Source organism: Spinacia oleracea, chromosome 4, assembly GCF_020520425.1.
Source record: "Spinacia oleracea cultivar Varoflay chromosome 4, BTI_SOV_V1, whole genome shotgun sequence".
Lineage (NCBI taxonomy): Eukaryota > Viridiplantae > Streptophyta > Magnoliopsida > Caryophyllales > Amaranthaceae > Spinacia > Spinacia oleracea.
The window spans coordinates 33,763,108-33,776,559 of record NC_079490.1 but is presented as its reverse complement, the minus strand read 5'-3'; the positions used below and the strand labels follow the sequence as shown (position 1 = coordinate 33,776,559).

The following is a 13,452-nucleotide window of genomic DNA, read 5'->3' as shown; positions in this document are numbered from 1 at the left end:
CTAATAAATGCGGTTCAGTATTAATTAACAAGTTAATAATTCAGTGAGATCAAGTGAGCTGAATGCCTAGCTAGAGGCCGCTTCAGTTCAAGTGGAATTAATGATATTAATCCACAGCTTACTCTTGACTGAACCCGTAGGGTCACACAAATAGTACGTAAACAGATCAAGTATTTAATGGCATTAAATACTCTATCTATGGATATTCGGAATCGACGGATCTTGGTTTCAGTGGGAGCTGAGATCGTCACAAGCAAGAAATGAATACTCCGAAAACGATGATATTGCCGGAAACGGAAATATGGATCGTATCGGAAATATAAATATTATCCAAGTCGTAGATGTTGCCGGAAACGGAAACATGGTACGTATCGGAAAATATTATCGGAAATGGAAATATTGTCGGAATCGGAATTATTGCCGGAAACAGAAATATTGTCAGAATCGGAAATATTATCGGAATCGGAAAATAATTCCGAAAACGGAAATATTAAATATTTGTTCGAAACGGAAATTAATTCTGGAATCGGAAATATTAAATATTGTTCGTATCGGAAATGAATTACGGAACCGGGAATTTAATCGGAAGCGTATCGTACGAATAAACATCGGACGAGGCCTGCTGGACGAAGGCCCAACACGAAGCCAGGCCATCGCCCAGCAAGCAAGGACGCGCGCCAACGCCCAGCCCAAGGCAGCGCCAGGCCCACCGCAAGGCAGGCCCAGCGCGCCAAGGCAAGGCTGCCCAGCGTGGGCTGCGTGGGCCGAGCGCACGCGTGCGGGCGCCCTCGTGGCTCCGTGCGTGTGTGTGTTTGTGTCCATGCACAATTCCTAAATCTATTAGGTTTTGGTGTGTGATTAAATTCCTATTCCTATTAGGATTATTTAATTAATTAGAGTCCTTGTAGGATTCTAAGTTTAATTAAATCGTATCCTACTAGGATTCCAATTCCCTTTCCAAACCTCTATAAATAAGGGCCTAGGGTCATAATTTATAGACACGATTGAAGTATTCAAAGGGTAAGTTTTTGAAAGAAAATTCAGCCACTCTTGCACAATAATAGCCGAAAATTCCTAAGCACCTTAAGGGCGATTCTAGTTGGTCAATCTTGAGGCGGATCCGGACGTACTGTGGACTATCTACGGAGGGACGACACTTGGAGTCCTAAAGACTTGTTCTTGTTCGGTTCGGGCGCAGCTAGGGAAGGCACGCTACAAAGTGTATGCATCTATACTATGCTAAATGATTATGTGTAAATAATATGTTTTCCTGGAAAATAAAATTTTTAATTTTATGCAATTGCTCATAAAACTTGCACGCACAAAGCAATGGACGCTACGTGTTACCCTTAAGGGGTGTTGTATAGTGCGGGCGTGCGAAGACGAACAAGGAAGCTCGTCGCCCACGCGGTACGAATGCAGCGAGCAAGGCGATGGCGCGCGAGCACAAGGCAGCAGCCATGCCTTGTGTCGAGCGCTGTGCGCGATGGGCGATGGGCGAAGCAATGGTACGATGTGGGCGCGCGAGCGAGCGAGAGCTGGTCGCCCAGCGATCGCTGCTCTGCGCACCACAACGCGTGGCCTCGAGCGAGCGATCGAGCGAGCGAGCGAACGAGGAGCATCGTAGCTGCTGCGATGCTATGGGCAGGCAGGCTGCGCGCAAGCGTGGCTTATCTTGCTGCCTTGCGCGTGGCTGCTGCGACGTTGTGCCATGGACATCGATGGGTCGTGCACTCGACGGGGCTTGGGCGCAAACCCAAGTGCTCGTCATGTCACGATTGTCGAGTTTTAAAATTTTAATTTGAAATTTTCAGTTTACGTAATTTTAATTAATTTTAAAATTAACAATTTAAATATTTTTCTTGGATTTTAATTTTGAATATTATAATTATAATAAATTTCATTTATTCTAATTATTTTACTAAAATTAAAATTATGAATTAATTTAAATACGACTGAAAAATAAATTAAATAAGCGGATTCAATTATAAATTTATATGAGCTTTAAATTTTAATTAAATTTGTATGTTTCCGGTTAGACTAGAAATACATTTTTATGTTTAAAATTAGTAAAGCATATGAATTTATTGGTTTAAGTGGGAGCTCTTTTAGTCATAAACTCTTGATTAGGTCTACAAATCCTTAAGGTTAAAACAACTTGATTAGAATTAATAAGGACTGAATAATTTGTAGATTATTGGTGCCCTTGATTAATTGCTGCAAATATTTATATGATGCATAACGTGTTTTTTACTAACCAGCTATGTGGGCCATTCATGATAATGAATGGGTGAATGGTATATATTGTATATGTACTGTTTTGCAGGTTATGAAGTGACTATTATGTCCCAAATAGGATAGAAAATATGGTCTGGGTACCATTAATTTGAATGTAATTGGTCTAAAGTACCAAAATTGTTTTTCAATTCAAATATGGTCTGCGTACCATCAAATAGTTGTAATTAGTTTAATTATAGCTTATCCTATTTGAAGAAAATGGTGCCTCCCTCGGAGATTTTCGAGACGGACTTTGAAGTTGAAGCTTCAAGATGAAGTCGGGCCATACTAGATCACATTTATCTTATACATGCTTTAAGTTATTTTTTGCTTTAAATATGTCTTAATCATGCATGAGATTGTGGCTTGATTATGTTGCATGATTAAGGATTTTAGTTCACTTAAAATCTAACCAACATAGTAAGAGCCTTAAGTTCCAAACTTAAAAATTGAGTTAAAAGGTGCCATGCCAAAATATACACTTGCTTGGATATCCTTTACATCAATCTAGTAATAGTTTTCGCTCAGCGAGGTGTTACTTATTGGTCCTAAAGGGGCAAGGTACACAAATAATTGTGAGTACATGTTAGTTTTGGTGAAACTCAACGATATAAGTAAGGAGTCCTTTTATGTCGTGGCAAAATCGATAGGTTTACCTATCAACCAAGAATAGTTTCTAGACTATTAGCAAAAGGTTTTTGCTTACCTAAGATGTTTTAGGATTGAGTCGACAAACTGTGCTTAATTCTTCAATGGATTTTAGGATCTTGGAATCATTTTATTCACACCTGCCGGAACACATAACTTGAATAAAATGCTTAATGAACATTGAATTATGCATGTATGCTAGAATTTAAGTTTATTAAGAGAAACTGTGAATGGTTATTTATTTGTTTATTCTTTTCAATTGTAGTTTTAATTATGGGAAACAACAATTCATTCAACATTCGATCAATTCTCGAAAAGGAGAAGTTGAGCGGGAAAAACTTCCTTGACTGGCAAAGGAACTTGCAAATAGTTCTTATGCAGGAAGAAAAGGAGTATGTCCTGGAAGAGGCGATGCCCGAAGCCGCAGGCGACGGGGTCACTCAGGCAGCCTCAATCGTTGGATTGATGCCAACAAGGATGTGAAATGTCTAATGCTCGCCGCCATGAGTGCAGATCTGCAGAAAACGTTCATCAACTCAGATGCTTTCACGATCATCAGTGAGTTAAAGAACATGTTCCAAGATCTGGCTCGAGTCGAAAGATTCGAGACTCATAGGCAAATTCTTGAGACCAAGCTTAAGAAAGGCGAGCCCGTAAGTCCACATGTTCTCAAAATGATTGGACTCATTGAGAATATGAGTCGGCTGGATCAGCAATTCTCTCAGGAAATGGCTGTAGACACCATCCTCCATTCTCTTCATAACGGGTATGATCAGTTCAAACTGAACTACACTATGAATAGTCTGGACAAAACGCTCACTAAGCTTCACGGTATGCTGAAGACCGCTGAAAAGACGCTCAAAAGTGATAAGCAAGATGTGCTTATGGTGCGTGGGGGCAACTTCAAGAAATCTGGAAAGAAGAGGAATGCTAAGAAAGGTGGCAACAAGGCTAGCCCAACAAAGCAAACTGGCGCCAAGTCTGAAAAGAGGAAGGTCAGTCAACCCACTTCTGAATCCGAATGCTTCTACTGCAAGAAGAAGGGGCATTGGAAGAGAGATTGCTTGAAGCTAAAGGAAGATCAGAAGAACGGAACAGTCGTTCCATCTTCAGGTACTTTCGTTATAGACTGTATACTTGCTAATTCAACTTCTTGGGTATTAGATACAGGTTGTGGCTCACACTTATGTTTCAATCCACAGGGACTAAGAAGAAGTAGAAAGTTAAGCAAGGGTGAAGTCGACCTACGAGTGGGAAATGGAGCACGGATTGCTGCATTAGCTGTAGGAACTTATTATTTGTCGTTGCCCTCTGGGCTAGTTTTGGAACTGGAAGAATGTTTCCATGTTCCAAGTCTTACTAAAAACATTATTTTAGTTTCTTGCTTAGATGCTAAGGGATTTTCCTTTTTAATAAAAGACAATAGTTGTTCGTTTTATTTTAAAGAGATGTTTTATGGATCTGCTAGATTAGTCAATGGACTTTATTTATTAGATCACGACAAACAAGTTTATAACATAAATACCAAAAAGGCCAAAAGGGATGATTAAGATCTCACCTATCTGTGGCATTGTCGATTAGGCCATATAAACTTGAAACGCTTAGAAAGACTTCAAAAGGAAGGAATTCTAGAAACATTTGACTTAGAGGATTATGGTAAATGCGAATCATGTTTACTTGGAAAAATGACAAAGCAACCTTTCTCTAAAGTTGGAGAAAGAGCAACTGAACTATTGGGTTTAATCCATACAGATGTATGTGGACCAATGAGTACAAATGCTAGAGGTGGTTTCAGCTACTTTATCACTTTCACTGATGACTTCAGTAGATATGGTTATGTCTACCTAATGAAGCATAAGTCTGAATCCTTTGATAAATTCAAGGAATTTCAGAGTGAAGTAGAGAATCAATTAGGCAAGAAGATTAAGGCACTGCGGTCTGATAGAGGCGGTGAATATCTGAGCTATGAATTTGATGACCATCTGAAAGAATGTGGAATTCTATCAGAATTGACCCCTCCTGGAACACCACAATGGAACGGTGTGTCGGAACGGAGGAACAGAACCTTGCTAGACATGGTCAGGTCAATGATGGGTCAGGCCGAACTTCCAATAGAATTTTGGGGACATGCACTAAATACAGCTGCACTCACTATAAATAGAGCTCCGTCTAAAGCTGTCGAAAAGACTCCATATGAGTTATGGTTTGGAAAACCTCCAAATGTGTCTTTTCTTAAGATTTGGAGATGTGAAGTATACGTCAAACGATTAATTTCAGACAAACTTCATCCCAAATCTGACAAATGTATCCTTGTGGGCTATCCAAAGGAAACAAAGGGGTATTACTTCTACAATACATCTGAGAACAAGGTGTTTGTTGCTCGAGATGGTGTCTTTTTGGAGAAAGATCACATTTCCAAAATGACAAGTGGGAGAAAAGTAGACCTTGAAGAAATTCGAGTCGAACAACAAACTCTAGAGAATGCTCAAGATGACATTCAGGATGAAACTTAGAGATCTTTAGAAGAATCTGGTGAGAATCATGGTCAATCTAGAAATGTTACTCCGCGTAGATCGCAAAGATATAGATCTCAACCGGAAAGGTACTTAGGTATTTTGACGAACGAGAGCTATGACGTTCTATTACTTGAAAGTGATGAACCCGCGACTTACAAACAAGCTATGACGAGCCCTAGCTCCAAGCATTGGCAAGAAGCCATGCAATCTGAATTAGACTCCATGTCTGAAAACCAAGTATGGGATTTGGTCGATTTGCAGATGGCTACCAAGCCATTGGAAGCAAATGGGTTTTCAAACTGAAAAAGGACAAGGATGGGAAACTTGAAGTTTTCAAAGCTAGATTGGTTGCAAAAGGTTACAGGCAAGTCCACGGTGTGGATTACGATGAAACCTTTTCACCAGTTGCATTGCTAAAGTCTATTCGAATAGTGTTAGCAATCGCTGCATATTACGATTACGAAATATGGCAGATGGATGTCAAAACCGCTTTCTTAAACGGCGTTTTAACAGAAACTGTGTTCATGACACAGCCTGAAGGTTTTGAGGATCCAAAGAATGCTAAAAAGGTATGCAAGCTAAAGAAATCAATCTACGAATTGAAGCAGGCATCCAGGAGCTGGAATATACGTTTTGATGAAGCAGTCAGTGACTTTGGTTTCATCAAGAAAGCAGACGAATCTTGTGTATACAAGAAGGTCAGTGGGAGCAAAATTGCTTTCCTAGTATTATATGTCGACGACATATTACTTATCGGAAATGACATTCCTATGTTGAACTTTGTCAAGATTTGGCTTGGGAAATGTTTTTCGATGAAGGATCTAGGAGAAGCACAGTACATATTGGGCATCAAGATTTACAGAGATAGATCTAAAAAGATGATTGGACTTAGTCAAAGCACTTATATCAATAAGGTGCTTGATAGGTTCAAGATGGCAGACTCCAAGCGAGGCTACCTACCCATGTCTCATGGAATAACTCAAAGCAAGACTCAGTGCCCAAAAACACTTGATGAGCTTAGACGAATGAATGGGATTCCATATGCATCATTGATTGGTTCAATAATGTATGCTATGATATGTACACGCCCGGATGTTGCGTACGCACTCAGTGCTACGAGCAGATACCATTCAGACCCAGGAGAGGCACATTGGACTGCTGCCAAGAATATTCTGAAGTACCTGAAAAGGCACAAAGATGACTTCCTGGTCTATGGTGGAGATGATGAATTAATTGTTAAAGGCTATACGGACGCAAGTTTTCAAACCGGCAAAGATGATTTCAGATCACAGTCTGGGTTTGTCTTCTGCCTCAACGGAGGTGCAGTAAGCTGGAAAAGTGCTAAGCAAAGCACGATTGCGGATTCTACAACTGAAGCGGAGTACATTGCTGCACATGAAGCAGCAAAGGAAGCTATATGGCTAAGGAAGTTCATAGGTGAACTAGGTGTAGTCCCCTCCATTAAAGGACCAATAGCCCGGTATTGTGATAACAACGGAGCTATTGCACAGGCAAAGGAGCCTAGACACCACCAAAGAGTCAAGCATGTACTTCGTAGATTTCACCTTCTACGAGAGTTCGTTGAAAGAAAAGAAGTCGAGATAAGCAAGATTGGAACTGATGACAACATATCAGATCAGGAATCGGAAATATTAAATATTGTTCGTATCGAAAATGAATTCCGGAACCGGGAATTTAATCGGAAGCCTATCGTACGAATAAGCATCGGACGAGGCCTGCCGGACGAAGGCCCAGCACGAAGCCAGGCCATCGCCCAACAAGCAAGGACGCGCGCCAACGCCCAGCCCAAGGCAGCGCCAGGCCCACCGCAAGGCAGGCCCAGCGCGCCAAGGCAAGGCTGCCCAGCGTGGGCTGCGTGGGCCGAGCGCACGCGTGCGGGCGCCCTCGTGGCTCCGTGCGTGTGTGTGTTTGTGTCCATGCACAATTCCTAAATCTATTAGGTTTTGGTGTGTGATTAAATTCCTATTCCTATTAGGATTATTTAATTAATTAGAGTCCTTGTAGGATTCTAAGTTTAATTAAATCGTATCCTACTAGGATTCCAATTCCCTTTCCAAACCTCTATAAATAAGGGCCTAGGGTCATAATTTATAGACACGATTGAAGTATTCAAAGGATAAGTTTTTGAAAGAAAATTCAGCCACTCTTGCACAATAATAGCCGAAAATTCCTAAGCACCTTAAGGGCGATTCTAGTTGGTCAATCTTGAGGCGGATCCGGACGTACTGTGGACTATCTACGGAGGGACGACACTTGGAGTCCTAAAGACTTGTTCTTGTTCGGTTCGGGCGCAGCTAGGGAAGGCACGCTACAAAGTGTATGCATCTATACTATGCTAAATGATTATGTGTAAATAATATGTTTTCCTGGCTTTATGGTTTTTCCGCATGATTTATATATTGTCATATGTATTATAACCTAACAGATGCCTCCTGATGAGGATTTTTTAAAAGGAAGAGACAATTTCAACAGAACTATAGGGAATTGGAATTATAATATCTTTGGTAATCTTAGGAAGAAGAAAAATAATCTTTGGCGCGAATCAATGGAATTCAAATAGCTTTGAGTAATCATCATTCCCATTTTCTGGTTCAATTAGAATCTGACCTCATTGACGAACTTAATGATATTTATAAAAAGGAAAGAATTATTTGGGCTCAGAAAGCAGGAATTAATTGGAGGAAATTTGGGGATTTTAATACCAAATATTTCCATACCATAGCAAAAATTAAAAAATCTTCTGGAAAGATCTTAACTTTAAAAAATGATTTAGGATGTTGGATTACAGATAATAATGAATTGAAAGTCTTAGCCACTACTTACTTTACTAAATTATTCACTACTACTCATAATTATGGTATGCTAAATAATCGGAATAAAAGTGTGTTCAAATTACTAGATGACAAAAAGATGGCCCTGGGGTCTTGTATTTCAATAGAAGAAGTCCGAAATAATCTTTTTAATATAGCTCCAATGAAGTCTTCGGGACCGGATGGAATTCAACCAATTTTTTTCCAAAAACATTGGAATGATTTAGGACTCACTATTTTTAAGTTTTGTAAGGATTGCTTTAACAATGGTTGTATTCCTACGGAGATCAATTACTCATATATTGCTTTAATTCCAAAGATTTCTGCCCCCTCTTTTATTACTGAATTCAGACCTATAGGGCTGTGTAACACCATTTATAAGATTATTACTAAGATTATTTCTTCTAGGTTAAAGCAAGTCTTAAATCGAATAGTAAGCCCTTTGCAATCAAGTTTTATCAAAGGTAGGGGGATAGAGGACAATGTGATTTTGGTCAAGGAAATGGCTCACCATTTCCACAAGGCCAAAAAAAGAAATAAAATTATGGCGTTAAAATTGGATATTTCAAAGGCCTATGATAGTTTGGAATGGGATTTTATACGAGACACTTTAATTCATTTTGATTTCCCTGATAAAATTATCGATTTAATAATGTCTTGCATTATTTCTTCCATGATTTCAGTACTTTGGAACGGAGAAATTTGTGATAAGTTTAAACCAACAAGGGGTATACGTCAAGGGGACCCACTTTCGTCTTATATTTTTGTATTATGTCTCGATAGATTATCTTCTATGATTGAAGAAAAAGTTCAGTGTGGATCTTGGAAACCGATTGCTCTTACTAAGACCATTAAGATGTCTCATGTATTTTATGCGGATGATGTGTTTCTTTTTAGTACAGCTTCCATTGACAATATGCATAGTATTATGAATATTCTTGATTCCTTTGGAGAAATGTCTGGTCTCAAAATTAGTATGAGCAAATCTACTTTGATTTTCCCACGTTCCCTTCATAAGTCCATTAGACAGGACATTGCCTCCACTTATGGTTTTAAATTTTATTCATGTTTTGGAAAGTACTTGAGTGTGGACATTCGCCCTAATAAGTTAAGAATTAGTAATTACCTTCAATTACTTGATAAATCTACTAGTAAAGTTAGAGGTTGGCAAGCCAAACTTCTAAACATGGCGGGAAGATGTACCCTAATCAAATCTGTCCTTAATTCTCATCTCCTCTATGTCATGCAAACCAATCTGATACCTGCTTCTACTATTCATGATTTGGAAAAATGTACTAGGAAATTTTTGTGGAATAAACCAGACCAAAATAGATACATGTCCCGTCTTTCTTGGGACAAAATCACTTCTTATGTTACGTGCGGAGGACTTGGGATAAGGCGTTTAAAAGAATGGAACTTAGCTTTTATAGCAAAATTAGGTTGGGCCATTCTTACAAAACCGAACAAGTTGTGGGTCAAAGTGTTTAAAGAAAAATATATTAAGAAATCAAACTTTATGGACTGCATTAGTAATGGAAATCATTCTCCCCTTTGGAGAGATATTCTTAAGGGACGTAGTGTTCTCCAAAAGGGTCTAATCATAAATATTGGGAATGGTAAGAATACTTCATTATGGTTTCATCATTGGATTGGGGAAACACCTTTTTACACTATTAAAGAGGTTAGAATTCCAGATTCCAAAGCTCATTGGTTTGTCAACAAAATCATTCAAAATGGGAAGTGGTATTTGAAAGATATAGAGCATCTCCTTCCCACTCATATATAGCATCAAATTCTAGCTTATCCTCTTTCTACTAATGATAAGGAAGAAGATTTTATTAGATGGAATTACTCGAAAAATTGGATTTTCAACATCAAATCAGCTTATTTTTCTCAAATACATACTCAAATACCTCAAAAATACTCAGAACAATAAACTTTGGAGTTCTATTTGGAAAATCAAAGTGCCTTACAAATATAAGATGTTATTATGGAATTGCAGGCATGAAATCCTCCCAGTAGCACAAAAACTGAATAGGTTCATAAAGGAAATTAGTCCAAATTGCTCTAGATGTCTATCAGAACCTGAATCTCATCTACATCTATTTAGGGATTGTACCCAATCCAGCATCCTATGGTCTTTCATTTTTCAAAGGATATGGAAGAATGAAAAGTTTGATTTTAATGCTTTTTATAATTCGGATTGGAAAAGATGGATTGATTTTAATTTATCTTGTTCCATGGATTGGAAAGTGATATTTGCTGTTGGCATCTGGCACATTTGGATTTCAAGAAATTCCACTGTTTTTGAATTTAAGATGAAGAATTGCTTCTCACTTTATAACAATTTCTTTGTGGATTGGAAAAGCACTAACTTCATTTTGCAAGGAAAAGAAATGTGTCAGGTACAGGAGGTTGGAGTTTTCAAATTTCAATGGATTCCACCAAAACAAGACTTTATGAAACTCAATGTGGATAGTGCCTGGAAGTCTGCAACTGAAGCTGGTGGAGGGGGTGTCTTCAGAAGACCTAATGGTTCATGGTTTGTTGGTTTTTCCAGCAAATTTAATGTCAATTCACCATTGGCTGCTGAGTTGTATGCTTTGCGTGAAGGATTGATGATTGCCAAAGACCTCAAGTTTGATAAATTGGAAGTGGAAACTGATGCAATTCAATTGAAGTTACTTCTGAGCAATATTCAAGATCAGGCGCATCATGAGTTAGGCCCAGTGCTTAGAGAAGTTGCCCAGTTATTAGGTCAGAACTGGACAGTTCTATTCTCTCACATTCCTCGTTTCTGCAACAAGGTGGCTCATGATTTAGCTGCTCATTCTATGGTTATGGCAGTGGGCCATAAGCTTCACTACATCATTCCGGCTTGTGCTAAAGAGCATTATTTCAAAGAATTTGAATCTTGCAACCAAAGGCATGCTGCTGTTGACAGGAATTTGATACAGGCTGCGAGCAATACAACTCAGACTATGAATACGCTTGCTTCCTCTTCTTCAGCATCTGAAATTGTTTTTGGAACAATTGTGTCAAACATCAAGCAAACATTAGAGGTGACTAAAAGAAAGGAACATGAAGCTCAGGGGAAAGGAAAGGGTAAAGTGTTCGAGCCTTTTGTTGTTGGAGGTTCAACAGTCTCTAACCCAATTGAGATTGTTGAACTGGAGGAGGGTGAAGTTTCCAACAACTAAAATACATAGTAGCAGTTCATCTTTTGGAGCAGCGCATGAATTTCAAGCTAGTCCATTGGCGTTCGTATCTTTTGTTTTCTATGTTTATATATAGTTTACTTAAATCTCGGGGTAGTAATACTAGTTATGGATATCTAAACTTGATGTATCCCTTTTTGACAAGTTTTTGCGTACGAGGGGGATTTAGGTTTCTTAGGGATCTGTTCGGGTAGGGATGTGGTTGTTTTTGCCTCATAAGTTGAGGATTGTATCCGACTATCTCTAATTATTAAGTAATATATCGTCGTTTTACGTAAAAAAAAGTTATGAGACTTTTGACTGGGAAACTATCATAACGTGTTATTGATTCAACGGTTGTATCATGTAAGTTACACTAAATATTATATTTCGACTCATGTATTAGTTTGAAGTTCCCCAAATGAGTAAGTAAACTAAAAAATATATATCATTGGTATACCGTACAACCGATTGTGCAAATAAAAATTATAAAAGATGATTCTGCAACCCCATCAGTGATTTATGGTTCATTGGTTTCCTCCTCCCTCAAATACCTTCAAACTTAACTATTGATGTACGATGTCTTGTTACTCTTAACATTATAATCTCCTCTTTACCACACTGCAACAGCAAAGCAATGTGCAACAGTTCACGAACTCAGAAGCAACACAGTTGTTAAGTGGCGTTCCTTCTGGAATACAAAAACTGATTTTCTAGAAGGAATGTCACTCACAACTTCTCCTATATTCTAGGGACTTTGATAGAGAATGTGTTATGCAATCTCTCAGTAATGATAACCTAGTCAGCTGTCAGGGGCGGATCCAGGAATTTACAAATGGGGGTCCAAAAAAATTTATAATTTGCTTTATAATTCTCGTATATGCTTATTTTAGGGAGTTAAAGTTGAAAGTTAAGTAGTTAAAATATTATAAACGCTATAATAAAATATGTGGAAGATTTAAGAACTTTAACTTTTGGTTTTCATAATAATAAAAATCAACACCTAATCCAAATTACAGGGTTAACTTGGCGCGATTTCAAATAAAATTGGAAAAAATAGTGTATACGACTAGTTTTCATACTTTGAAGGAGTTTTTCTTATTACAATTATCGTTAAAAAAATTGCACAAAACGACACTAACAAAAAAAATAGGAATATCATTTTCAATGTATGGGGCATTATGTTATTATATAACTAGGCCTCTTAAAAGTTCAAAAAACATGCAAGTATATAAAAATAGCTAGAGTATAAAATAAATTTACTTATATATACTATGGCAATTACAAAATTATTTTGAAGAAAAAAGTAACACCACTAATATTTTATATTTTTGTAAAAGCAAAATCATGAATCTTATAAAAAAAATGAATAAAGAAAAATGATGAAGAAAAAACGACCAACAAAAGGGTGATAAAAAAGATGAAGAATTTAGTGGATCAATAGAAGGACAAGTAAAAGGCAAAAAGTGGTAAAAAAAAAAATTATACATTCTCTCTTACTAGGATTCGAACCTAGGTAACCCATGAAGCATAGAAATCAAGGAACCACTAAGCTAAAAATACATTTCACTATCTACATCACAAGTTAATTACTAATATACTGTATTAAATATTCAAGTGCAATTAATTACCTCAATATCAATTTAACAGATATTTTTTTCAAATAATGGAGGACCCTTTAGACCCCTCCAGGGACATATAGGCCCGCCTCTGTCAGCTGTAGTTGCTGAGGTGTTGGTTTCTAGCAACCTTATTGGTTGGAACACCTAGCCTTTCTTCATGTGTATATAGTGATATTGCTGTAATAATTCAATCCATTCATTCTATCAATAAGAATAAGCTTTTATTCTCTGAATTCTCTCTCCCTCTATGCTTGCTGACATTCAATCTCAAGTAGACAATAATCATAGATGGTGATTTCTAACATCAACTTTAACGGGTCTTGTAAAGCTACCTTAGTAGCAGCAGCAGCATGAATCATTA

General features: G+C 37.9%; 1 protein-coding gene across 1 annotated transcript; it reads left to right on the top strand.

Annotated features, from left to right (window-relative positions):
* Positions 1 to 8,816: 8,816 nt before the first annotated feature.
* Positions 8,817 to 11,472, top strand: LOC110787758 (uncharacterized). Its single transcript, XM_056841582.1, has 2 exons — positions 8,817 to 10,015; positions 10,275 to 11,472. Exons 1-2 carry the CDS (start codon positions 8,817 to 8,819, stop codon positions 11,470 to 11,472), a joined length of 2,397 nt encoding a protein of 798 aa, XP_056697560.1.
* The last annotated feature ends 1,980 nt before the right edge of the window (positions 11,473 to 13,452 follow it).

Excerpts from the sequence above, each read along its gene's own strand:
- LOC110787758 (XM_056841582.1), top strand. The coding sequence starts at position 8,817 with ATGGCGTTAAAATTGGATATTTCAAAGGCCTATGATAGTTTGGAATGG. Across the intron at positions 10,016-10,274 it reads ATCATTCAAAATGGGAAGTG|GCATGAAATCCTCCCAGTAG; the intron begins GTATTTGAAAGA and ends ATGGAATTGCAG.